The sequence below is a fragment of the Aspergillus ambiguus genome (assembly GCF_047715705.1).
Source record: "Aspergillus ambiguus strain CBS 117.58 unplaced genomic scaffold BDV59scaffold_20, whole genome shotgun sequence".
In the NCBI taxonomy this organism is placed as follows: domain Eukaryota; kingdom Fungi; phylum Ascomycota; class Eurotiomycetes; order Eurotiales; family Aspergillaceae; genus Aspergillus; species Aspergillus ambiguus.
Genome location: NW_027395533.1, coordinates 482,270 through 505,635, shown reverse-complemented (window position 1 = coordinate 505,635; position 23,366 = coordinate 482,270). Strand labels below are relative to the sequence as shown.

Sequence of the window (23,366 nt, the reverse complement as noted above, 5' to 3'; positions counted from 1 at the left end):
CACGGTTGATACCGTTTGTTTAATATTTACCCAAGCTCCCTGTGGCTTTAATAATGAGTCATGCCTGGCCATCCTGTAGGGAATTGTAACAGGGCCTGCTGTTATGGGTAGCAAGGCATCGTTCCATGATCTAGATTCTTCTAAGACAATGACCCAACTTACAAATAGCCCTCGAGCTATTCGCTATATTCTTGGAACGTTCCAGATCATTCTTGGAATCTCGCAATGTGGCATTTCTTGTATCAGCTTATCTATTACTTCGTGGCTCACACTTGCTTACATTGTACACCGTGAACCTAGTAATTGGAGATGAGAATGCCACCGGACCCAATTATCTGGGAATTCTTGCAGTTGGCTGGTGCTATGTACTATCTGCACAGCTTGTTGAAATGCGGGGAAAGGACGCTTCTATGCGATACACTAGTTTCGAGGCCGGATACAACGAAAAAAGCCTATCATATCTCTCACAAGTCCATATTGTCGATGTTGGAGAGGTGGACGAGAGTGTGGCTCGATGGTGGTCCGTAATACTAGCTCAAGATGAAGGATGGAAAGCTACAGTGAAAAGAACCCCGAAGAGGGACTTTTTGGCCCCGTGGTCGGTTTCTCGCACTTGCGAAACTCGTTTTTCAGTCATATACAAGAGGTCGTCTTCATCTTCTGACCTAACGCCCTTATCCTCAGGGAGAGCATTCGAGGCTCTTGTTGGACTTGCACGTCTGCACGGATTGCATAGCCAATTTCTCATTGCTCTTGCGATGGCCTTAACAATTCCAACACATAAATATTATGGTTCATCTGCCAAATTACCTCTTCCACGAGAAATTCGCGGTAAAAAGACCAATACTCCTATCGAGGTCATTCCGCCGGTATGGGTGAGCTTAAAAGAAGATTTGCCTTACTACATGACTTTGAGTTGCAGCCCTGAAGTGATGATATCTACTTTCTGTGGCGCATTTTGGGAGCATGATATTCCCTGCAATCTTGTCAGTCCATGGCTACATCCAGTCCTTAATGAGGTCTTAGGTGAGACGTCCACCGTGGTAGGGAGTGACCTAGAAGTCCTTGCTTTTATTGGTACAATCCGCCAACCGAATTTCAGTGCACTTTGGATTGGAGCTGTTGCAAGCGGGTTAGGTCCAGAAATACTTTATAGAGTAAGAAGTGGCCGGCCTCCCCTTGATCCGCTCGCCTTTCCCTGGACTGGATGTCCACAAAGCTTCATGGACGTTGCAGGGTCAGGCTCTTACACTTGCGAAGACCCCCAATATATCTTGAGAGCAGATGTTTGGCGTTTAATGCACCTCCCTTCAACTGAGGAGGACGATCTGTGCTATCAGTATAGGCCTAGCACACCTTGGGCACCCTGCGGGGCATCTTTGATAAAAGATTGTGCACTCCGTGTCATGGCGCACTTGGAGTGCCCTCGACATGAGTACAAGTATGATCATTGGGACTGGTACTTGGAAGACGGCACTACGATTCAGGACCGCGGGTTTTCGGAACAGCCGACGTTTTGTCTAAGGATCTTTTCGACATTCTCGACACCAAAGCATATAGGGATTTTGCGAGAACTGATTTTGACCAAATAGCTTCCCGGGAAGCCTCATTGGATATATTTCGATGGTTCTCTGTCGGTGGAGAGGGCCTACCGCCGGAGAGTATCTATCAAGACGACTGGCTTAGGGAAATATGGGGAAGACGACGAAAATGGGGTGGATGCTGATGAGACTGATGATCGAGATTTGCAAGGACCGATCGGCAACTCCGAGGATCGGCTCAAGTCATGGCTTAATGCTGTCAGTTGACCCAACACAATCGTCTAACTATCAGGTCGTATATCACTGGAGTAGCTTGGGTAGAGATTTTTATGGTCACACAAAAATATGATTGCCTGACATATTCATATACGTGATCGCCCCATTCTCGGCTGTCTCTACCAGAAATCGCGTCATCAATCAAGTTCACAAAGTCTCCTTCGGAATATTACTGGTTGAAATCCAGTCACTCGGGATGCCTCCTGGGTGAGCATGACACACTTTGCAGACCCTGTAATAGAGCCGGTTGCAATCACCAGGGACAGTGCACCTTTTCCACTGGACACGACAGTTGGCACCACGACAAGTTCTCATATTTGTGAATGCCATTGGGATGGCCACATGCTGGATTGGAACAAAACCCTGATCTGCCAGAACTATGACTCATGGCTGGCGCTGCTTTCGTAAACAACTGTTATGGAATGTTAATGAAGATTCATCAGAAGATTGCTATATCTAGAGGGACAAAACAACACACTTTTTGGAAGGGTTCGGGAACTATGAGATACCACTATTAGAAAGATAATCGACCAGAGTGCTGTTGTTGCCGGCAATATACAGTGTTCACAAACATGCTGAGTCTTTAGTTCCTTTTTATATCTAGGCTTTAGGCAAATGATGGAACATGTGCGATCGAAAGGGGCTACAATCCTAATGCAGAGCCACACGATCTAGCTTGTCGCCATGCATGGTCTAGGCGAACAAATTCGCCATTTGGGCGGTTTCAAGCGTCCACGAGCGTCCACGAATTGGACGCTTTCACAGGAATTAGACCGATGGTGATTTCAATTACTAGTAATACTGTACTGTAATGAAGTAACAATAGCGCGTTGCCATGAATGTCATTACCACTATATAATATACTCGCGGCTGTTTGCAGTAAAAAAGATTCCTGCGTTTTCCAACCCGAGATAGGAATAATCAGATATGGCAGGTCTGTGTCGTAGCCATGCAGATCACAAAAGGAAGGCCAGAACTTGCTAACCAAACCAATAATCGATAAAATAGAACGTTAAGCCAGTCATTTAAGCGACAGATTATTCTGCTGGTGTAGATTATCCTTATAAGCCATAAGCGTACGTCGTATTTCCCCTCCCCCCCTCCCCCCCACCCAAAAAAAAGTTCAACTTAGTACAAGTGGCGTGAATTCCGCTAATGCACAAGATATCACGGGCGATTAATTCGAGCCAACATAGGGCCGAGACCCTAGGCACAGACTTGGACTGTACGTGGCCAATAGGGATACTGTTTACACCGTACCTGACATAGGTACAAGCGTAAGGATAGTCTCCCTCAGAAATTGGATATCCCAGGAAGACTTTAGCTCTCAGAGGTTGGGCTGAGTCTACTTAAGTCTGACATTGCACCCTCCTATCGAGAAATCAATTTCTGGCCAGCAATTAGGTGATGGGGTTTGCCTGGGCAACTGGCAAAGAGATATCCGGTGATCAATAAATGGACTAGCCTGCGCCGTCTGGTTACGTCATAAACCAAAGGATCACGGCTAACTACAAGATAACCTGCTAAGTAACACTCTCAAGGACATCACTAATAAGAATGCCTCACATGATAAGCTACGAATGAAAAGTTAGAGTTAAACAGCCAAAGGACAAGGAGCGATGCCCTCATCTACTTAGTGACCTGGGCTAAGTACCCGAGAATCCTGACTATTAATGCCCATTCCTTTATGATGATGCCCTATTACAAAATACCTAGTTATTCTTTACTGTATTTGAATAGTAGGGGTCTCTAGGACCCTCTAGAAGAGAGGGCGATCAAGAATCAGTCTTCCAGTAATACAATTGTGTCCTATCCACCCGACTGACGGGATCTCTTACCTGCCAAAGTAGATTCTTTGCACTATTAGAATACGAAATTAAGGAAGCCCACTCTGGAGTTGTATAATGAGTTTATTAAAATGTGAATCTGAAGCTGAGTATGATCCTTATACTTACATTTCTTGTTAGTAGAGTATTTCCTAAATACTTTACAAGCGATTACTCACTACTTTATAAAATATGAAAATGAGAATGTTCAAACTAGGCGGTGCAAAAAAAAGTCCAACCATTAAGGCAGACTTGAACCAAGCATGTTCTAACATTGAACCTCTTTATTTTACTCATCTAAGAAATCGTGTTGATATTGCGTTGGCACCCACAAAGCCAAGACCAGTTCGGCGTTTTCCGCCAGATCTGTCAGCCAACATGTGGGACATGAGTGATCCCGCTGATGATTTCCTCTTTGACCATAATACTAGCCATTTTAGTTTCACTTAGCGCTGAGGGCTCGCGTCAGAATTTCCTCTGCTTTTACTGACAAGTCGGGAGAGAGAGGCACAGGCTAATGCCGGAAGTGTTCCGACCGCCGTCACAGGATCCCGCATTGTCAGGCATTTTTTTCCAATCCTGATTCGAGTGGGAAAAAGCAGCCATTCTGGCTCGGGCGCACTATGTGACAGCACAGGGAATAGGGATAATCTCATTGCGATCGGCTAAACCGAAATGGCGCGGATGCATCTTACAGCCTCTACGGCCCCCACTTGGTCAAACCCCAAGGAACACCAACGAGTTCGGCCGTGACCTTCTGCTTCGAGTCCCTCTAGCTCCGTAACTGGATAAGACGTTTAAAGCCCCCCGGGAGAACGCTAATGCATGGAGCGAACTCCTGCATTCGCCGATACTTCGTCCCTCCTTTCAGTCCTTCGACGGTCACAGTCAAGATGAGCCTTCCACCTAGTGAAGTCGCTGTCGAGGTACCAGAGAGACAGGAACCCTCGTCATATGATGATGATCAAGAGCTCCCCCAGCCACCCCCATCTTATGCGGTGAACGAGGCAGAGCCGGTTCCCCCGTATGCGCCTCCCGAATATACGAGTATCATCGGTGGCCCAGCCACAGTTCAACCGGCCACAACCAAGGTGCCCCCAGCGCTGAACGGATACTGGCAATGGAAGCTCACCCGAACAGTCCTCCTTGGCCCTTCCGCAGAGGAAATGCTGTTCGCTGTATCGACCCACACTCATATGTTCAGAAGCCGCCAGTCCATTGTTCTTCATGACGGCCCAAGTGATAAGCACACGAATTTGGCTACTCTCGAGAGCGACATCACGGGGAGAAAGCGTCCCTGTGTAATCACCATTCCACAGCACCCGGGGAGGGAATCGCAGGGGCCTGTCGTGGTGGAGTTCAATGGTAACCCCGACCGCAGGTATCACAAGGAACCATCGTTCTCGTTCTCGTGTGTAGTTGGTAGGGGAAAGGGGGCAACTAAAGAGGAGTTTGAGTGGCGGCGCAGCCACGGGAAAGAAATTAAGGAACTGGATATCTACTCGTTCGGATGGAAGCTGGTGCGTATGTCTCGCGCCTCGAGTGAGGAGAGAGGGAATCCGTCACAAAGCAGGCCAGAGCCTGCTGGGCGAACTCGAGAAGTTGTTGCAATCATGGCTCACAACTCGTCGATGAGTATGACCAAGGCGTTTCGATTTGCGTTCTGGGGATCTGGGCTACTGGGCACAATGGGCCATGACTGGGAGGTTATCGTTCTGATTTCCGCGATACACTTGTTCAATCTCGACGTCCAGACCGTGGCCATGGCAGCGGCCATTGTATAGAGTAGGTTCAATACTGAAATCCAAGGGTTTAGCAATTTAATCTATTTAGCCACACCCCGTGAAACGGCCTGCGAACGCAGTGGGCCCATGCAAAGAAGCGTTCAACACAGAAAAATGGCTGCTAGACGACCTGGGGCGTCTCTCAAGTTTCGCCGCCGGTTGGGGGCCCGGGGGGGGGGGGGGGGGGGGGGGGGGGGGTAGGCGGTAGCCGATGCATCGCTGGTTGATATGGTTCAGAAAAAAACTTATCTCGGGGTCTAAGCATGTTAAAGATCTCGGAGATATATTGCAACAGGTGGTGCGAGTGTCCAAGGCCTCAGGCTTGGGTATTTATCTGCTGGACCGTGAGCTGAGAGACACTGGTGTTCGGGTTCCCTGGGGCGATGCGAGCGACCCGGAGTGCGTTCCGCTAAACTAAGCCTTGGAAGGTAGGGTCCTTACATGGTATTCTAAGGCTAAAGAGCAATATATTAATCGGCAAGAATATATCTTTCGCTTTTTAGTGTATCTGGGTGTATTCAAATATAGAAAGTAGAAATGTAAGTCTCTCAACTCGAAAGTATACCGACATCGACTTTAAAAGTCGACCACTGCGTATTCAGAATTACTATTGGTTGGGGTTATATTGATTGAGAAGTATAGGTTTGATAAGCGCCGTAACCGCGCTCTTATGTAGTACATTTTGCTGTACGCTCTTTCGGCCATGCATCAAGGCTTTTTTGGCATATATATTAGGAGTAAAGCGGGCATATCCTATTTCATATCTAATCTGGACATAGGAGTGTAGGTATCACCATATTCGAGTTTTACCAGAACAATGAGCCGGATCTGGAATTTGGAAATTTTTCAATAGCCATTTCTTGCAACACCATATTACTATGCAAGTTCTTATGTATGTATGTCGCAAGAGTTTCAATACAATTTCAGATGAAATAGGTAAAAGGATAAACAGGCCTTTTTAGGAGAATCACTGAAGTTCATCCAGATGACACCACCCAGAATAGGAACCGAGTCCCTCCTCCCACCTATGGCAAGCTGGAGTGGAATAAGGTGCTAATTTCACGCTGGCCCCATTGAAGGTAGATATCATCCCACTGGGATAAATATTATGTCTCATGAGAATGAAGACCCACCTATAGGTTAAAGGTCACATAGTGATATCGCTATGTGTATGTACAAATATTCAGCCAGAAAGGATACATTTGTCGACCAGGATGTTGCCATTAGACTGCTACATGTAGTATTATGGTAGTATTCAGTTTGTTCTGTTTCAATTGCCAGCGAGCTCCATTAAATATCAATCTATTACCTTTCCTTGTGTACCAAGCACACTACGTTAATTATCTAGTTGTCGCGATTTGAGCCCTAGAGATGGCTTGGAGAGCGTTCTAGAATACTAATGTTTCGCTGGGAAACGGTTATTCTGCGGCTTATTGGGTGCCATATGCTGTCACGGGTAAAAACAGAAAAATACTCTCTGGAATTGGCTTCGACCTCTAATTGACTTCTACCAATCCACGTTAGATATTCAGTCACTATGCTCCAGACGGTCATAGAAGATCTACATCACATAAAACGAGGCTGATTGCTTCAAATCCCCAGCACTTCTTCCCATAAATACGACGAACTCGCCTGGTTCAACGACGTAGTGCATATCCTGATTCCAAAGACCAAGGTCTCTCACGGCCAATTCTAATGTTATCGTGGTAGTCTCCCCTGATTTGACCAAAGCCTTCTTGAAGGCTTTAAGTTGCTTATTCGGTGTGACCACAGAGGTAACTGGGTCTGTGACGTAGAGCTGGACGACTTCGATCCCATCCCGATCGCTGGTGTTCTTGATCTGCACACTGACACTAATGTTATCGGTCTTTTCAACGTGCTGATTACTCAGTTCAATCTTCGAGTACTCGAATGATGAATAGCTCTGTCCATAGCCAAACTCATACCACGGCATAGGAGATCCAGTCACGTAGGTGTGACCAAAGTCAATGCTTCCATCATTATTGACGTGACCTGGTTTAGTCACCTCGCGACCAGAATCCAGATAGTCGTATGTCGCAGGAAGACTTCCAACATCACGCGGGAAGGTCAGAGGGAGTCTTCCGCTTGGGTTGTAATAACCAAAGAGAACATCCGCAAGTGCCTCTCCTCCATTTTCTGAGGTGTAGAATTGCTGAAGAAGGGCGGCTGTTGTATTAGAAACCCATGGCTCCGCAATCGGTTTTCCGGAGGAGAACACGACAATTGTTGGTACACCCGTCTGGGCAACCTGCTGAACAAGTTTTCCTTGTGCACCAAAAAGTCCAAGATGGTTGGTGTCATATGATTCTCCGGTACTTCGATGATTAGCAGGCTTGTAAATGGTATACCGTGAAAATGGCATTGTACATACGTCGCATTCCAGCCGTTATGTTGGCCCTCGAGTGAGCGTGCCCAAGTCCCTACGACTACTATGGCGACATCTGAAGAGGAGGCTAGTTCGGTGGCCTCTCTTATTCCCGATTCATCATTACTCCAGGCTTCACACCCTTTCGCGTGTCTGACTTTGGTCTTCTGCGAAGCCCTACTACGAATCCCGTCGAGTGGGGTGACACCGCGGGGGCGTGACATAGTATAATCACCGTACTGGAGTGTTCAGTGGCCAGAAAAGCAGTATAGATGATTGGGGAGATTGGACTCACATTAACGGTGTCAGCAAACGGCCCGACGACTGCAATGCTGCCAATAGTTTTATTCAGGGGCAGGACGTTGTTATGGTTTTCAAGTAATACAATTGACTCGAGATCCAATTGCTTCGCCACTTCGAGACTTTTGTCGGTGTGTATCAAGTTCGGCCAGTCTTCTGGTGCGGCGGCGGGAAATGGGTCCTCAAACAATCCCATATCAAACTTGGCCCGTAGGACGCGTCGTACGGCCTCATCGACAAAGGAAATATGTAGACTACCGTCATTTACGAGGTCAGGGATCTTGTCAAAGTTACTGGCGTGTTGGAAATTAGCCACTGTAGGACACAAGCGATAAAAGGTTGAAGGATTAACATACAAAGACCCGCCGCTTTCAGTGTCCTGTCCAGCCGGAAGGATTTTCATGGTAATTGCCTCGGCGTCGATAGGATTATCGTTGCACATTTTGAAGGTTGTGCACAAACGATTAGGTGCGCCATAATCGGTAGTTGTCCAGTACTGGAAGTCCCATTCGCCGCGAAGCACGTCGGTGAGTATAAGTTTGTTCATCACCGACGGTATCCCATCATATCTGATCTGTAGTTAATAACAGAGCTTGTTGCACACGGAGGCTGGCTTGCATACGAGTTGTACGATGTCATGACCGTAAATGCACCAGCTTCGACGGCCTTTCGGAATGGAGGCAGATAGGTCGTACGTAATTCTCGTTCGCCCCCATGTACAGGGCCCATGTTTATACCTTGCTCGGAGTTTCCAAATGCCACAAAATGTTTGACAATGGCAGCGACTCTGGATTTCCAAAGCCCTTTCACAAATTGCGCCACCATCTCACCCGCCAGATGGGGGTCTTCCGACATTGACTCTTCAACCTGTTCAGTCGTCAGACAAGCTATCCATGAGAATATCAAGGTACAACTTACCCTTCCGTGCCTGGTATCCCTAGCTAGATCTGCCGATGGGGCAAAGAGTTGGGTGATTCCTAGTGCCCGTGCCTCTTGCCCAATAATCTGTGCTGCTTGTCCAACAAGCTACGTTCAATTAGACAATGCATCCCAAGTCATAAGCCAATGATGTTAGATGTGCATACTTCAGGATTCCAAGAAGCGCCAAGTCCAATGGGTGACGGGAAAATAGTAGCGTTTGGAACACCCAATCCATGGAGACCTGCATCAATGAGTATATGCGTATATAAATGCAGTGGGTGACGGCGAGCCGTCACATTACACACCTTCGCTTTGCACGATAGCAGGAAGTGACAGGCTTGTATCATTCATAATCCAATCTTGAAGTAGGTGTGCACCCTGGTAGGAAATTTCGGCAGTCGTCAGAGGATGACTAACTGATTCGGTATGTTAGCATCAACTGCTAAGGCTGTCTCAGAAAACCATACCTCGCAGCATTCCTGAATGATAGAACATATGGTCTTTCATCTCGCTGATATTGAATGATCCAGTTTCAAAATCCACCCACTTCTGGAGCTCGCCTTGCATCAACTGGGCCATCTTCTCCCTCATTGGCATTCTGGATAGAAGGTCCTCGACTCGTAACCAGGTTGGTTGTTTAGGATCTTGGTAAGGGGCTCGAATTGGGTTAACGATCGGCGGATTGCGCGGAGGAATCTCATCCAATGCGCCAAACACCGACTGGCTGTAGGCACCAGAAACAGCTGAGCTGTAGCTTGCCAGGCAGACAGCCACATGAGTACCAAATCTCATCTTTAATATAGGTAGACTTATTGTGATATAGTGAAGACAACCGACCTTGGCGCTAGGTGGCTATTGACCGTGGGAAAACCTACAATCTTTATGGTGTTTAGGTCGCCCTAGAAGAATAATTTAGATTTTATTCATGCAGATATTGTCTCACAACTGATCAATGAGAGCACGGCATTACTTTATCATCGAGTCAAACTTGGCGCATACCAGTAAAATAGGTAAAGCGATGACACCGCATATAGCTTAGAAAATACCTGAATGGGAAGGAGGGTCCACTTAAAAGCATATTTAGCAGGGAAACATGCAATTAAACCGGTTGAAATAATTTCAATCCCCGGTTCTGGCGATAGGCCTAGAGTTTTCTAGGGGCTTACCAATATCGACGATGTACAGTGATGCAGGAAATCAAAATGAGGCTCTCTGAACGTGTTGAGGTGGGATCCTGCAATGCGCCACAAATCCGTAGATATTTCGTATACAGCGTCATAGGGCCCCTTGCTGGTAGCCTGCTGATAGCCTGCTACGTGCGATTGTTATAAAGTCAGGTAGCTAACCTCACTGTTTGTATGAATATGTAAGTTTGAAAGTAACCCGACAAGCGGTCGTCCATTAGACCATGGTAGCGCTGCATATTCTACTGGAAGTTGCAATTTGGGCGGTTACGTCCAGTGCGATGGCCCTATCTGGCGAAGACAGGCCATGGCATCTCCAGAGCCTATTGTCATCGAACCGTAGTGCCAAAGTCCCCATGAAAAAAGAGTGTGTTATACAGCAATGCAAGACAGTGGTTGGTCTCTCATGTTCTATATTCAATTATACATACTCCATATTTTCAGGGCTTACTCAGATACGATTCTAGTGCGACGAGCTCTTTCGGGCGCGGCCTGGGACCGTGTTTTACCAAAACGACGAGGGATATAGCACCCAACAGTCTACATATTTCGCTCGCCAACAAGCAAGTTTGAATCCAAGCTGCTTCTTTCAGCCTCAAAATGAGACAGACGTGTCCCATGCTGTTCGCCTCGCTAGCAAAGAAGGTTGCCCATTCGCGGTCAAGAGTGGCGGCCATGCGACATTCGGAGGTGCATCAAATATTCGTGGAGGCCTCACGATTAGCCTTGAACTTCTGAACGAGATAACTTTGATAGGTAATGGGTCGCTCGTTAGAATTGGTCCAGGGAATCGTTGGTACGATGTGTACCGTGAACTCGAAAAAAATAACATGACGGTTCCTGGCGGTCGAACCGGATCGGTTGGGGTTGGGGGTTTGACACTGGGAGGTAACATAAGACCCCGAAATAAATGAAGCTAATAGTACCAGAAGTATTAACCGCATTTATAGGCGGATTGTCATTCTTCTCCGGCTACCATGGACTTGCGTGCGACAACGTGGTCAACTATCAGGTACGGCGCACCCCGAAAATTCCGTGTCTTTGTGTTGCTAAGCCGTTCCATATAACATGTAGGCCGTACTTTCCAATGGCTCAATTGTCAATGTGAACGCCTCTTCCTACCCAGACCTCCACTGGGCTCTTCGTGGCGGCGGTTCCAATTTTGCCATAATCACTCGCTTTGATTTTAAGCCCATCCACCATGAGATGATGTGGGGTGGGATACGGAACTACACCATTGACCAGGTGGAGGCATTGCTCGATGCTTACGTCGACATTGGCTTTCGGGGCGGGGATAACCCGTCTGCATATCAGATTACCACCCTTTACTATACCGAAGCTAAGCATCATGCGACCGTTGACTTGTACAACACCGAGCCCGAACCGGACGCCCCTATTTTCAATTCCTTGAATCAAGCCCATCACTATTCAGATACAACAGCGCTTAATCGCCAGTCCAATATCAGCTGGATAAACTACCAAGGTCAACCAGACGGTCACCGGCAGACCTACTGGACAGTAACGTATAAATTAAACCGCGAACTGGCGGGATTCGTTAAAGACGTCTTTCTAGAGGAAAGTGGTCAGCTTGGGAACCTGACGGGGCTTGAGGCACGATGTATTTTGCAGGTCTTCACGACAGATATCCTTCGTCAAATGCAGAAAAATGGAGGGAATCCGATGGGGATTGGCGGAGGTGCTCAGCCGTTGATGATCCTAAATTTTGCATTTCGATGGGAGGACTCTGCAGATGATATGCGAATTCTCCGGTCTATTACGAACCTGATCAATCGTGTTAATGTGCGAACTCACGCCACGGGGCTATATGAGCCTTTTCTCTATATGAATTACGCCAGTGGATTCCAAGACGTGCTGGAGAGCTATGGGACCGAAAACCTAAATCGCCTGAAAGACATTTCGCGCAAGTATGACCCTGACCAGGTATTCCAGACTCTGCAACGAGGTTACTTCAAGTTAAGCGGTCGAGTTGGCTGGTAGGTGGACCAGATATGACACTACTATATATCGAACCTAGACAGCCAGATTTAGACTACTATACATGAGGCAGAGGTCAATAATGGTTGGAAAAGATACATGAGTCTTATGGGATTTACTGCAAATCTATGATATGCACAAAGGCTGGCTATCTGTAAAGCTCCGCAGCGATATAGAAACCTGAAGCCACACAATAGGAGTGATGAAACTAGTGAATATCCTGGTAGTAGGATATCCTGGCAAGAGGATGGAAAGGATACACTGATATCTACGAGACTGTCACGGTATATGTTAAAATGCTAGTAATATGGACGCACTATCTGCCTTTTCTCATTTTTAAAGGGCGGATGCATTGACCGAAGGCACAAAAAGAAGACACCATAAAACCCCTATTTAGGCAGAGTAGGAGTAGTCATTTGAATTATTGTCATCAATGACTTCGGCGGTGTACAACCATGGACTGCGAGAACGGCCCTGTATAAAAATATACCGTCTGCGCTGTTTGTTCAATATTCAAGCTCACGATTGAGCCCCAGAAATCTGGAATTTGGATCTAGGGGTATACTATACATCGACACATCTTTGCTAATGTACACTTTCTGTACTTTTTGCGCTGTTACCACGAGTCTTTTTACTTCATTTCGAGCGTCTTTTTGTAGTAAGAGGGGATCGCATTGATAGCAGAGTAGATTGGACTTTCACAGTGTGGCCTCTTCACCCTGTCTTTCGATTTTTCTCCTAGCGTCCTTGTTGCCCTTATCATCCTTTTCATTATTAGCTTTGCTTCGCATTGAGTTTAGACAGTCGTAACCGTGACATGAATACTCGCGGGCTTGCGGAAAGGCCTGGGATATTACCGCATCACCAAGCAACCTGTAGTAGCTGAACTGCAATCTTTCAGCTGACACCGATAGACTGTTGCGATGGTTAAAATGAACCAATGTCGGCATTTTTTGTGTTAGGTTTGTAACGGTAAATTGGAACGATCAACCCCAGCATACTATTTAATCGTAGATAAGATCCACAATAGCATACCATTCATGATTTATTGGAATCAAATATAGTTAATTGGAGACCATTATCTAACTATGTTTGGAACGTAGCAATCGCACTATATTATATTTCATGTCTCTGAAGACTTCGGATAAAGCAGGCCACGTCCCGCGAAAGTGTAGAGCACTGCCCGGGCTCATATACCTCCATCCGACTAACGGTTTATATATTGTTTCGTGTATAATTTTGCATCTTCACGGAACCGGAACAAATTGCGGGCCGCTCGCAATCAAATCAAAGAGTGAGCCATTGAATCCCGAGTGCCGCTGTTCCCAAAGGTACTGGTTAAAGGCAAACAGACGATCAACGCAGGCCGGTCGAGTTTGTAGCAACGTTGAACTCTCCCAAATATCTTCGGGGGCAGTTGGAACTTCCAAAAGGGCTAGGAACATGGGGAAACAAGCATTTTGCAGCTTCGCTGAGGCTCCTGCAACGGCGAAGAAATTGTTTCTGGCGGCAAAGATATCATTCGCAAGGGCAGTTGCCGTTCGATCGACAGACATGAGAGGCCAGCGAAGTCGGTGAATGATGAGGAGAGCCGCTGCCTGGTACATGGTACTTTGTGTGCGGATCGACAAAATCTCAATCTTACTGTACTTGTCCAGCGATAGGCTAGAGTCATCGGGAGACCATCCGCGGATCTCCTGTTCAATCCTATCCAGCATGTCTTCCTGGGTTGGCCCAAATTTCTGTTGCTGGCTGATGACACATAAGTCGTATAGAATCGGGAGCAGAGATGTGCAGAGGCCCGCCACTCGATCAACAATTCCCACCCGATTAAAGAGTGGCCGGATCACCGGGACTTCCCGATGCAACAGGCACCAAACCGTATCCCAAAACACAGGTGCTATTGCAATTGGCTCTAGGAATTGCGTCTGGGCAATATCCGAATACCACGGCTGGACCAGCGACAGTGAGCACCGCAGGATTGATATCGTGCCCGTAGACGTGACTAAGGAATCGAAAGCGGCTAGTGCTTGTCCGAGCAACATAACAGCGAGGGCATCATGGGCATTAGAAATTACTGCGTTCCGCAGCTTTCCAACAGATACGGCACCACTCCTGACATCCACTTGGTCCGCGGAGAGCAACCCAACCCGCGCCCACGAGAGACAGCTCTCGAGAGCGAGGAAAATCTCGTCTAAGAGGTCCGTGGAGTGACGATGACAGTACTCCAGGGCACTCTGGAAGTCTCTGTAGAATGTTGGTCCAAACATATAGATATCAAGCAGATGGAAATCTTTCACCTGCAGGTCCGGAAAAGTGATCGTCGGGGATTCACATTGATGCTTGTCCGCTGAGCTCTCATCTGCTCCGCTCTCTGGCAGAGCGTAGTCCCATACCCCCAACGAGCCATTCCCAAGATCCATAGGCCCTTGCTTTGGTGGACGGCCCGCCCGTGGACGCAGTCGAGAGATCGTGCAGGCTAGGGACGATTTTTCACATCGTACACAGACCGAAGCGCCGTTACGAAACAAGCACTTCTTTTTTCGCTCATAGCACCGATCGCAAGCCTTTTGCTGCATCGTAGGCCCTATGTCTATCCCATGATTGAGTGTTGTGTCAGGTCAGTAAGTGGATGGAGCAGCGACACGTTTTCCCATGAATCCATTAACCCTGCCAAGGCTATTCGTGGGGACCGTGTCTGTGCAAGAGTGTGGAGAGGGTGGAGCCGCCGCCTGGCGGAGGGTTTTAGCAGATTACGGAATAGCGTGAGGGGAATTGAACCCTAAGGCAAGCCCAGGATTATCTTTCGGTCAATTGTAGTCAATCATTGTGAAGTTACAACATTGCCTAAACTACGCACACATAGGTTCAGGTTGTCGCGCGTCTTTCACCATCGGAGTTTTGACCCGATTCCCGCTCCCAACGCCGTAATCTCACGAACTGTCGGGAAGAATTGTCTCGTAAACGCTCCTGGATCCAGCTCGGAAGTCCCCGGAACATTGCAGCAAATCCATATGATCCAGGAACCACCACTTGACCCCCATTCCCCCGAAGAAGTTGTGCGATGACTGCTGTCGACACTTTCTCGGGTGTCATGATAGGTTGCCCAAAGCGCGCGCGATTTTGGACGAGGTCATTAATCATGGGAGTCTGAACCCACAAGGGATGAATGATACTGTTTCTTTTGTTTAGCTTTTTTACGGCCAGAAATGAGTGCATGTTATCGGGGTCTTAGCTGGCTTTACCTCGTGCGCACCCGCTTTGAGCCGTACCAGTGTTTGATCTCCTGGGTCAAGCTCTCGTGGAAGGCCAACGCTCCTGCTTTGGAGACGCCGTAGTCAGCCATTTCCCCCAAGGCCACAAAGCTTGCCATGCTGGCAATGGTGACGATATGCCCATGATCGTTCTTGACCATGCTGGGCAGGAACTCTTTCACCGTCCAGAAATGCGACAACGTGTTGACTTCGACAGTCAGCCGGATTTTCTCCTCCGGTTCCTCCAGTATAGTTCCCCCGAACCCAACCCCAGCGTTATTGATCAAGACTGTAGGATGGCCATGTTCTCTTCGGACCTGGATTGCAGCCTCCTTCACCGCGGCGGAAGACGTGAGATCAACCTTGTAGGAGAACACATTTTCCGCTGTGGCTAATGTCAGCAATTGCTCCTCAAGCTGTCGGTCTCACTCACGTAGCGTAAAATTTGGTTTCTGCACATCGAAGATAATGACCTTCACGTTGAGCTTTACCAGGTCAAGCATAATTTGCTTTCCTATGCCACTACTTCCACCGGTGAGTAGCACCAGTTCCCTTGCTGCGTTCCACGGGCGGGTGCGGACCCAGTTGTTCTGTGCACTCTGGGAAAGGTAACGGTTTAAACCTCTCAGGAGCTGGAGGGCCGTTACGAAAGCGATGGTCTTCCGCACCAGGGGACGTGACAGATGGTCATGGACGTTTGGTGGCAGTTGGGAAAGGAATGCCTGGGCCTTATCCAGGCAAAACTGCAGAAGGTTGTTGGCTAACATGGTCATTCGGTGGCGCTGATGCTTCTTGTGTGAGGACCAGTACTAGTTACGCAGGTGGTTGTTGGCCGCTTTTATAGCATTAATACGACTCCGCCCTTCTCCTGATCATCGGCTCCACGCGCAATGATCCCTCGCAACCTTTTCCATTCAGCTGTCAGTCCATTTATTGACTAAATATATTTTGGAGGAGTCCGTGTCCGCGTGCCTGGTTACCTGGCTTTCCTGTGGAGCGTCGGCGGAGGGTTTTTACCGCATCGGGAAGACATGAAGCCACCCCGTCCGCCATGACTTTGAGAGTCGGCGGTGCAGGGCTAAGATTGTACGGGAGTAACCGATAATCCTTCATTGCACCTCGGTATCGCCTGATGAGGACGATGTATCAGGGATTCCTGGATCCACCTGAATGAGATGGTTTTTGTTCGTCGTCGGATCCAGCAGAAAAGTATATATTTCCCCTAGCCTTCCACTCGTCGAAAGTGATAGAAACGAAAGACCCTGATAATATCCATATCTTGAGTACAATGTCTCTCAATTCATTTGATTTTATTATTATTGGGGCAGGAATATCCGGTCTCAACGCTGCATATCGTCTACAAACCACGTTCCCATACCGCCGCTTTGCTATCCTGGAAGCGCGGGAGAGTATCGGAGGCACCTGGGATCTCTTCCGATACCCTGGGATACGGTCGGACTCGGACCTGTATACTTTCGGCTTTCAATGGTTTCCCTGGAACCAGCCTAACCCCATAGCTGAAGGGGGAGACATTCTGAGGTATCTCGATGACGCAGCAACCGCTCACGGGTTGAAGCAACATATCCGATTCAACCACCGCGTGAACTCGGCTAAATGGGATGGTTCTCAGTGGATTCTGGACATAGATCATGATGGTAACATCCAGCAGCTGAGTGCACGTTTTGTTGTATTTGCAACCGGCTACTATGACTACTACAGCCCTTTGGATGCTACTATTCCCGGGCTAGAAAACTTCAAAGGCGCCGTCATCCACCCTCAATTCTGGCCGGAGAAATTTGATGTCATCAACAAAAAGATCGTTGTGATTGGCAGTGGTGCGACGGCTGTGACGCTGGTCCCGTCGCTGGCAGAGGATGCAGAATCAGTGACGATGTTGCAACGCAGCCCAACATATCTCGCCTCCATATCCAATGGTCAAATTAATTCCCTATGGACCACCTTGCTTCCCAAGCTAGTGACCTACTATCTTCGTCGCTTGTGGCACTTGATAGTGCCTCAGCTCTTCTATCGGTTCTGCCATAGCTTCCCAAATGCCGCCCGATCTCTATTACAACAGGGGATCAAAACTCAGCTTCCTCCGACAGTCCCACTTGATCCGCACTTCAAGCCTCGCTACAATCCCTGGGAACAGAGACTCTGTGCCTGTCCAGACGGCGATTTCTTTAAAGCCATGAACTCCACCAAGGCGAAAGTGGAGACAGGGATAATTGATCAGATTGACGAGGGTGGTATCGAGCTGACGTCGGGCAAAAGACTCGACGCAGATGTGATTGTCACCGCAACTGGCCTGCGGATGCAGTTCTTCGGTGGCATACCAATCTACGTTCATGGACAGAAGTTTGACCCGGCTGAGAAGTACATGTGGAATGGGCTCATGCTTCAGGATTTGCCAAATGCTATCCTAGTCATGGGCTTTGTCAATGCTTCCTGGACACTGGGGGCAGATATTGCGATGGGACTCAGCTGTAGGATATTGAAGCACATGCAAAAAAGTGGCTATGTCTCTGTTATTCCTACTCTTGAGGATTGTACCCGTCTGGATAACCGGGCGGTCATGGACCTCAAGTCTACTTACGTCAAGCGCGCAGCAAGAGATCTACCAAAAGCGTCGAGGCAACGCCCGTGGGTATCACGTACTGGTTATTTTTCCGACTTGTACTTTTCTATCTTCGGGAATTTGAAAAACGGCCTCGTATTTTCTTAGTTGTTGTCCATTACGTTTAGTCTATTGAATCCAGACTGGTGAATACTCTGCTTCCGAGAGCGTTGTGGCACATGTGAAGAATTTTCTCTTTGCTTTCCACAATGTAAGAGGCTATGGACTATCAGTATATGTGGAAATCCATTCTTGGTATAAAAAATCCCCTTGCAAATCTTGATTGTCACAACCAAAAGGTGGACAACAACCCCTATCTTGATGCGGATGTGCTAGGGAAAGGATGTGCTAGGGAAATATGGAAACATTTGTATTTACATCTTTCTAATGGTTACTATCTACAGTACTCAACTGACGGTATGGGGCTTACGGCCTTAGTGACTTACAAGTATATATATGACTGGGTAGCACTGTGTTCATAAAGCATTTGGAATCAAAACAACTAGCTTCGAATTCGCCCACTTGTCGCTAACAATGAGTGAAATACATCAGAACCATATCTCTTTTTAAGAGAGATATTTCAAAAACAGCGATAGCTGTCACTCTTGTGACACATGCCATTGATCGCCAACTCTGAACCCCATCGGCCAGGGGTCAGTAGGATCCAAGACCATTTGCTTGAATGAATTGATCCAGGCACTCCCTTTGACCGTCGGCAGGACAGCGTCAAATTGCCCTAATTTCTGCGTACCACGGATGTGGCACTCAAAAGTACTCCCAATGATACTGCGATGGTGGAATTTTTCGCCAACTGCAAGCTGACCACGAGCGTGCAGCACAGCCATACGCGCACAGCTACCCGTGCCACATGGGCAGCGGTCGAACCGTCCGGGAGAAACCACAACGGTATTGACAGCCTCCATGGTGTCTCGCTGGAGGGGCTCGGTAAATTCAAGGATGCTGACCCCTCTGATACTTGGGTTCTCTGGGTGGACGGGGATGAACGAAGCTTGTTGGAGTGCCTGCTTGATTCGCTCTCCATAATCGATCAATTTCGGCCCATTTTGGTTGTTGATACTAATTCCGAGGGAAGTTACATCGACAACCCCGTATATCATTCCGCCCCACGCAATATCGACGGAGACGATACCCAACCCAGGGACGTCGACCTTGTAATCTAGGGCAAAAACGAAAGAAGGCACATTGTCAAACGCGACCGCCTTGCACTTCCCGCCCTCACAGTCAGCAGTGACAGGCACCAGTCCTGCCGGTGTTTCCAAGACTATTTTGGTGACAGGCTCCAACATTGGTACCATACCTGTCTCTAGAAGAACAGTTGTAGTGGCGATAGTGTTGCCTCCAGACATGGGTGGGTACTCGTCACTCTCCATTATTAAAAACCCGGCGTCAGCTTTGGGGTTACATGGCGGCAAGACGAGATTAAGACACATTGCTGGGCGTCCACGGGGTTCTTGCATAATGAGCTGGCGTATATGGTCCTCTCTGTCCCGAAAATGAACAAGCTTCTCGTACATAGTGTTGCATCCGGAAGGGTTCAAAACTCCCCCGACGATCACATCGCATACCTCGCCAGCGCAGTGACAGCCGACGACATTGATAGATCTTGCGATTTTCATTTTTGCGGTAGACGTGACCAGCATACACAGCTATGTGGGAAGTTGAGGCGGTACGATTAGCCAGATGTTCGAGCACTATCTATGGCTCCATTTATAGCACTGGATGGAGGAGCATAGCTAGTTAACATATTACCTGCGGCAGAGAAAGATAGACAGCCCCCAGCCGGCAGCGTAGCCGACTCACGTATTTTGCACCCTAGGCAAGGGACGCACTGACTATAACCGATGAATGGGAAATATGTGCATTGTATTATGATGACCGGGCAATAATTACATATGCCCTCGTGGGTAGATGCGGGGAAGTGGAACTCTGCGTTCGGGAAGCTAAGCGATATTACACGCCATGCGTCGGCAGCCTTGCCGAGAACACCGGTTATCTCAAACGCAAGAGCAGTCAGGCTTTAGTTTGTTCAAGCATCATGATACCAGTCATATGTGAATTGGGATTGCGCCCAAGTGGTTTCCATGTGGCCACGCTGTCATAAGAAATGCTGTTATCCCTGGAGTCTACAGCAATATCTAACCCCCCCTTTGTACATAATACACGGCACGAAGCAATGAAGAGCGTTTTTCTATTGCGAGAATGAAATGTTGCTTTTCGGTCTATCCTAGATTAATCCTATATGCGGACCATGATAAGCACCGGATGCTTGAATGAGGCTAAGGCTGTCTATGTGATTGCACTTATAGTTTAATAAGGTTCTTATAGATCTACGATGGAAAGTACGAGAGTATAGAGATAGATTATTGTAATGTTGATAGGAGACCAATAATGCCTAGAACGGAGAAATGCCGATATGTGGGGGTAGCAATGTGTTCCCCGCTTGTTTACGAAGATAAGAAACCCCCCTGATAAGCATCACAGTGTCTTCCAACTTTTTTCGGTCGACTCTGCATTTTCTATTTCCAACGAGTTGCTGCTCCGATTCAACGACAAGGGTTCCAATGGCAGGTTCGGAGCAAAGGAAAAGGTCGGCTAATGTGTAAGTGGCATCGAGGAGGCATGCAAATACAGCTATAACTAATGATCTCTCTGGCAGCTGTGTGCGATGCCGGAGACAAAAAATCAAGTGCTCCGGCACACAGCCATGCTCCAGTTGTAGCAAGCGGGATCTGACTTGCATGTTCAATAACATGGATCAGAAAGTCCTGGTGACACGGAGGTTGGTCAACCCAAGTCTAGCCGATGTCGATTGACTGACAATAGCCAGGTACCTTTCAGAGTTGCAGCAGAGGGCTGCATGGTTAGAAAGACGTGAGAATTGTTATCACACCCATCACAATTTGAGCCCTAATAACCAAATTCGTATGTTCTTGATCTTAGTATTTTGGCAACCTAACCGACGCTAACCTGTTGCAGGTCCCACTGATCAGGAAGATTTGGCTGAAAATCCACATGGCGATAACTATAGCGTCCAGGAAGACGACAATCCTGAATCTGGGTTGGTAAATCCGTTAGCTTCCGGACCGCCCGCTTTCATGTCTCCGGGAAATGGCAGAATGTGTGAGTCGATGCCAGCTCCTTGTAACGGCCATATCTGAGATTATTTCAGATTATCTAGGAACGTCTTCGAATTGGTCATTCACTCGCCGTGTGCTCAGCCTGACCCACCAGCATGTCCACAATGAGCCCCTACCGACGGAAGCATTGATTTTCGAGGGCACCGCTTATGACTTGGCCTGGGATGGATCGCGCATAGATCAGATCCCGGAGAATCCCGTCATTCCAAGCCTGGACCATGCGCTCTACCTGATCAATACAGTCAAGTTCCGTTGTGGACAGCTATACCACCTATTCGACGAAAGTGATTTCATGAGGTCACTACACGTTTTCTACTCAGAAAATGGCCAAAAAAGAATAAGGAGCCTGTGGTACATTCATTTCCTCCTCATCTTGGCGTTTGGAAAAACCTTCGTTCAACCAAAAAGGCAAGAAAGGAAGCCATCGGGGATCAGCTATTTTGTCAAAGCTCTGCACATCCTGCCAGACCACAACCTTCTTTACTCGTCGCCAATGGCTTCGACCGAGATTCTATGCTGCATAGCTATATTTTACCAATCACTGGACTGTCGAAGTCCAGCTCACAATTATGTAACGTGTCCTGTGACGTCCTGGTTGCCGTAAAATAGCTAATCCAAGGCCAGATTGGTCAGGCAATGCGAATGGCTATGGCGTATGGTATGCACACGTGCATGCCAGTCACGGACTTGGGACAGGATGTTGTCGAGAGATGCCGGAAGATTTGGTGGACTGTTTATATTCTAGACCGGCATATGACGTCTATACAAGGTCTTCCCCAGTCTATCGATGACCGCTTCGTCCAAACCAGTTTGCCTGCCTCCGTGGGCTCACCGACAACAATTACAGCACTTGGCATGCATATCCAATTAAGTCGGAGCATTGCTGATATCAACAGCAGTAAGAGCCCTTAGAATTATAATATTGGGACATCTACTCAAAATATCGACAGCAGTATATGCAATCGACGGGCGAATTAACCGGACATTCTTATTGAGTACCAAAGGTGCATTATCAAATCTAGCAGGACAGGCAGATGAGCTTCATAAGTCGTTTCCTCTGTATTTAGAAGGAACAGATAATGGACTCTCTCGAACATCAGCATATCTACATCTCTTTTACCAACAGGTGAGTTTTCGCCCTCTGTAGTCACCCAGGGAGATTGAAAAGGTCAGCAGCTTATCATCTGCCGCAACGTAGTGTGTGATCGTGGCTACCAGGCCGTTGCTTTTCTGCTTTCTAAAAATACGACTCGAGTCTCCAGAAACATGTGTTCGGTTCCTCCATAGATCCCGGAATCTTTGGAATTTGATTAAGATGTGCGTTGAATCTTCGCAGCATACCATCCGAATTCTTCATGGTTTAAAGTCCCAAGGGCTTCTTGGTAACTTCCTCCCACTCTTTTACCCGATAGGTAATCGCAATCCTAATCCGGATGCCAGAGACCTTCCTTACTTTCGATCTGGAGTCAATTTTTATATCCACAGTGGTAATCCTAATGGGCCCAGCAATCGACAATAAATTAACAGATGACCATTCGCGATGGCTTGAGAAAGCATATGCCATATTCAAAGAGTTGGTTGAAGCTGGGAACGAGGTAGCCCGGTTTCGATGGTCCGAACTACAGCAACTAGAGGAGACTCTGCATGCCATCTTGCACGTCGACTCTGGGCCACAGAGTTCGAGTGCAGTTGTCCAACACCTTGACGCAATTCCCCAGCTACCATCCCCGTTAGAAAGTGAGATTATTACGTCCGCTGATCAAGGTGCTTATCATGACCCGCCGTTACTTGAAGAAGCCACCTCGGCTGCTGAATGTGTCTTTGGGCCTTTGTTGACATCTGCTGAAATGATGGCTATGGCGGACTCCATCGAATTGTATGATGCAGAATGGGTCTCCACTGCGATGGATAGTCATAATATCTGGTAGCCTACTCAGGCAGGGGATCTAATCTGTTATGTCTAATTTTGTTTTCATGAAGACGTAAATATCAACATTCTTCAGCAGATCTTTTCTTTTTCTCTGGCAGACACGTTCGATTGCTAAATAGTTATCGTAAGAGGCTTCTATGTAAAAGGTGAACGTCACTTTTCTTCCCAGGTAGAGACAGCCCTGTCAACTACAC

The 23,366-nt window shown here is 47.7% G+C and overlaps 10 protein-coding genes across 10 annotated transcripts; 6 read left to right on the top strand and 4 right to left on the bottom strand.

Moving 5' to 3' along the window:
* The first annotated feature begins 555 nt into the window (after window positions 1-555).
* On the top strand, window positions 556-1,773 carry BDV59DRAFT_180596 (uncharacterized protein). The gene has a single exon (XM_073690082.1). The coding sequence runs from the start codon at window positions 759-761 to the stop codon at window positions 1,590-1,592; it is 834 nt and encodes a 277-aa protein (XP_073547141.1). The 5' UTR covers window positions 556-758; the 3' UTR covers window positions 1,593-1,773.
* A 2,594-nt stretch (window positions 1,774-4,367) lies between these two features.
* Window positions 4,368-5,598, top strand: BDV59DRAFT_180591 (uncharacterized protein). The gene is made up of 2 exons (XM_073690081.1): window positions 4,368-5,428; window positions 5,477-5,598. Exon 1 carries the CDS (start codon window positions 4,465-4,467, stop codon window positions 5,425-5,427), a length of 963 nt encoding a protein of 320 aa, XP_073547140.1. The 5' UTR covers window positions 4,368-4,464; the 3' UTR covers window position 5,428; window positions 5,477-5,598.
* A 37-nt stretch (window positions 5,599-5,635) lies between these two features.
* On the top strand, window positions 5,636-6,068 carry BDV59DRAFT_180589 (uncharacterized protein; the record flags this gene model as incomplete). Its single annotated transcript, XM_073690080.1, has 1 exon — window positions 5,636-6,068. A coding segment is annotated over one exon (202 nt), but the record flags the coding sequence as incomplete, so codon positions are not given.
* A 920-nt stretch (window positions 6,069-6,988) lies between these two features.
* On the bottom strand, window positions 6,989-9,872 carry BDV59DRAFT_208690 (glycoside hydrolase superfamily; the record flags this gene model as incomplete). The annotated part of the gene is made up of 9 exons (XM_073695249.1): window positions 9,502-9,872; window positions 9,340-9,450; window positions 9,199-9,275; window positions 9,032-9,139; window positions 8,736-8,980; window positions 8,470-8,682; window positions 8,109-8,406; window positions 7,820-8,052; window positions 6,989-7,763 (listed from the first exon to the last, which is right to left on the bottom strand). The coding sequence occupies exons 1-9, from the start codon at window positions 9,824-9,826 to the stop codon at window positions 6,989-6,991; spliced, it is 2,385 nt and encodes a 794-aa protein (XP_073547138.1). The 5' UTR covers window positions 9,827-9,872.
* A 627-nt stretch (window positions 9,873-10,499) lies between these two features.
* Window positions 10,500-12,216, top strand: BDV59DRAFT_208689 (uncharacterized protein; the record flags this gene model as incomplete). Its single annotated transcript, XM_073695248.1, has 3 exons — window positions 10,500-10,613; window positions 10,686-11,078; window positions 11,293-12,216. 3 exons carry the CDS (start codon window positions 10,500-10,502, stop codon window positions 12,214-12,216), a joined length of 1,431 nt encoding a protein of 476 aa, XP_073547137.1.
* Window positions 12,217-13,340: 1,124 nt separating this feature from the next.
* Window positions 13,341-14,869, bottom strand: BDV59DRAFT_208687 (Zn(II)2Cys6 transcription factor domain-containing protein). Its single transcript, XM_073695247.1, has one exon. The coding sequence runs from the start codon at window positions 14,790-14,792 to the stop codon at window positions 13,461-13,463; it is 1,332 nt and encodes a 443-aa protein (XP_073547136.1). The 5' UTR covers window positions 14,793-14,869; the 3' UTR covers window positions 13,341-13,460.
* Window positions 14,870-15,074: 205 nt separating this feature from the next.
* Window positions 15,075-16,234, bottom strand: BDV59DRAFT_208683 (SDR family oxidoreductase; the record flags this gene model as incomplete). The annotated part of the gene is made up of 3 exons (XM_073695246.1): window positions 15,075-15,388; window positions 15,459-15,852; window positions 15,901-16,234. The coding sequence occupies 3 exons, from the start codon at window positions 16,232-16,234 to the stop codon at window positions 15,082-15,084; spliced, it is 1,035 nt and encodes a 344-aa protein (XP_073547135.1). The 3' UTR covers window positions 15,075-15,081.
* Window positions 16,235-16,755: 521 nt separating this feature from the next.
* BDV59DRAFT_193871 (flavin-containing monooxygenase) lies at window positions 16,756-18,192 on the top strand (the record flags this gene model as incomplete). Its single annotated transcript, XM_073692305.1, has 1 exon — window positions 16,756-18,192. The coding sequence occupies one exon, from the start codon at window positions 16,756-16,758 to the stop codon at window positions 18,190-18,192; it is 1,437 nt and encodes a 478-aa protein (XP_073547134.1).
* Window positions 18,193-18,683: 491 nt separating this feature from the next.
* BDV59DRAFT_193870 (proline racemase family protein) lies at window positions 18,684-19,721 on the bottom strand (the record flags this gene model as incomplete). Its single annotated transcript, XM_073692304.1, has 1 exon — window positions 18,684-19,721. One exon carries the CDS (start codon window positions 19,719-19,721, stop codon window positions 18,684-18,686), a length of 1,038 nt encoding a protein of 345 aa, XP_073547133.1.
* A 945-nt stretch (window positions 19,722-20,666) lies between these two features.
* Window positions 20,667-23,170, top strand: BDV59DRAFT_193869 (fungal specific transcription factor domain-containing protein; the record flags this gene model as incomplete). The annotated part of the gene is made up of 9 exons (XM_073692303.1): window positions 20,667-20,704; window positions 20,819-20,884; window positions 20,933-20,976; window positions 21,082-21,225; window positions 21,275-21,813; window positions 21,867-22,140; window positions 22,193-22,368; window positions 22,441-22,624; window positions 22,683-23,170. 9 exons carry the CDS (start codon window positions 20,667-20,669, stop codon window positions 23,168-23,170), a joined length of 1,953 nt encoding a protein of 650 aa, XP_073547132.1.
* Window positions 23,171-23,366: the final 196 nt, after the last annotated feature.

What these genes read in the sequence shown, in the direction of transcription:
- BDV59DRAFT_180596 (XM_073690082.1), top strand. Translation starts at nt 759, where the DNA reads ATGGCCTTAACAATTCCAACACATAAATATTATGGTTCATCTGCCAAA.
- BDV59DRAFT_180591 (XM_073690081.1), top strand. Translation starts at nt 4,465, where the DNA reads ATGCATGGAGCGAACTCCTGCATTCGCCGATACTTCGTCCCTCCTTTC.
- BDV59DRAFT_208687 (XM_073695247.1), bottom strand. Translation starts at nt 14,792, where the DNA reads ATGCAGCAAAAGGCTTGCGATCGGTGCTATGAGCGAAAAAAGAAGTGC.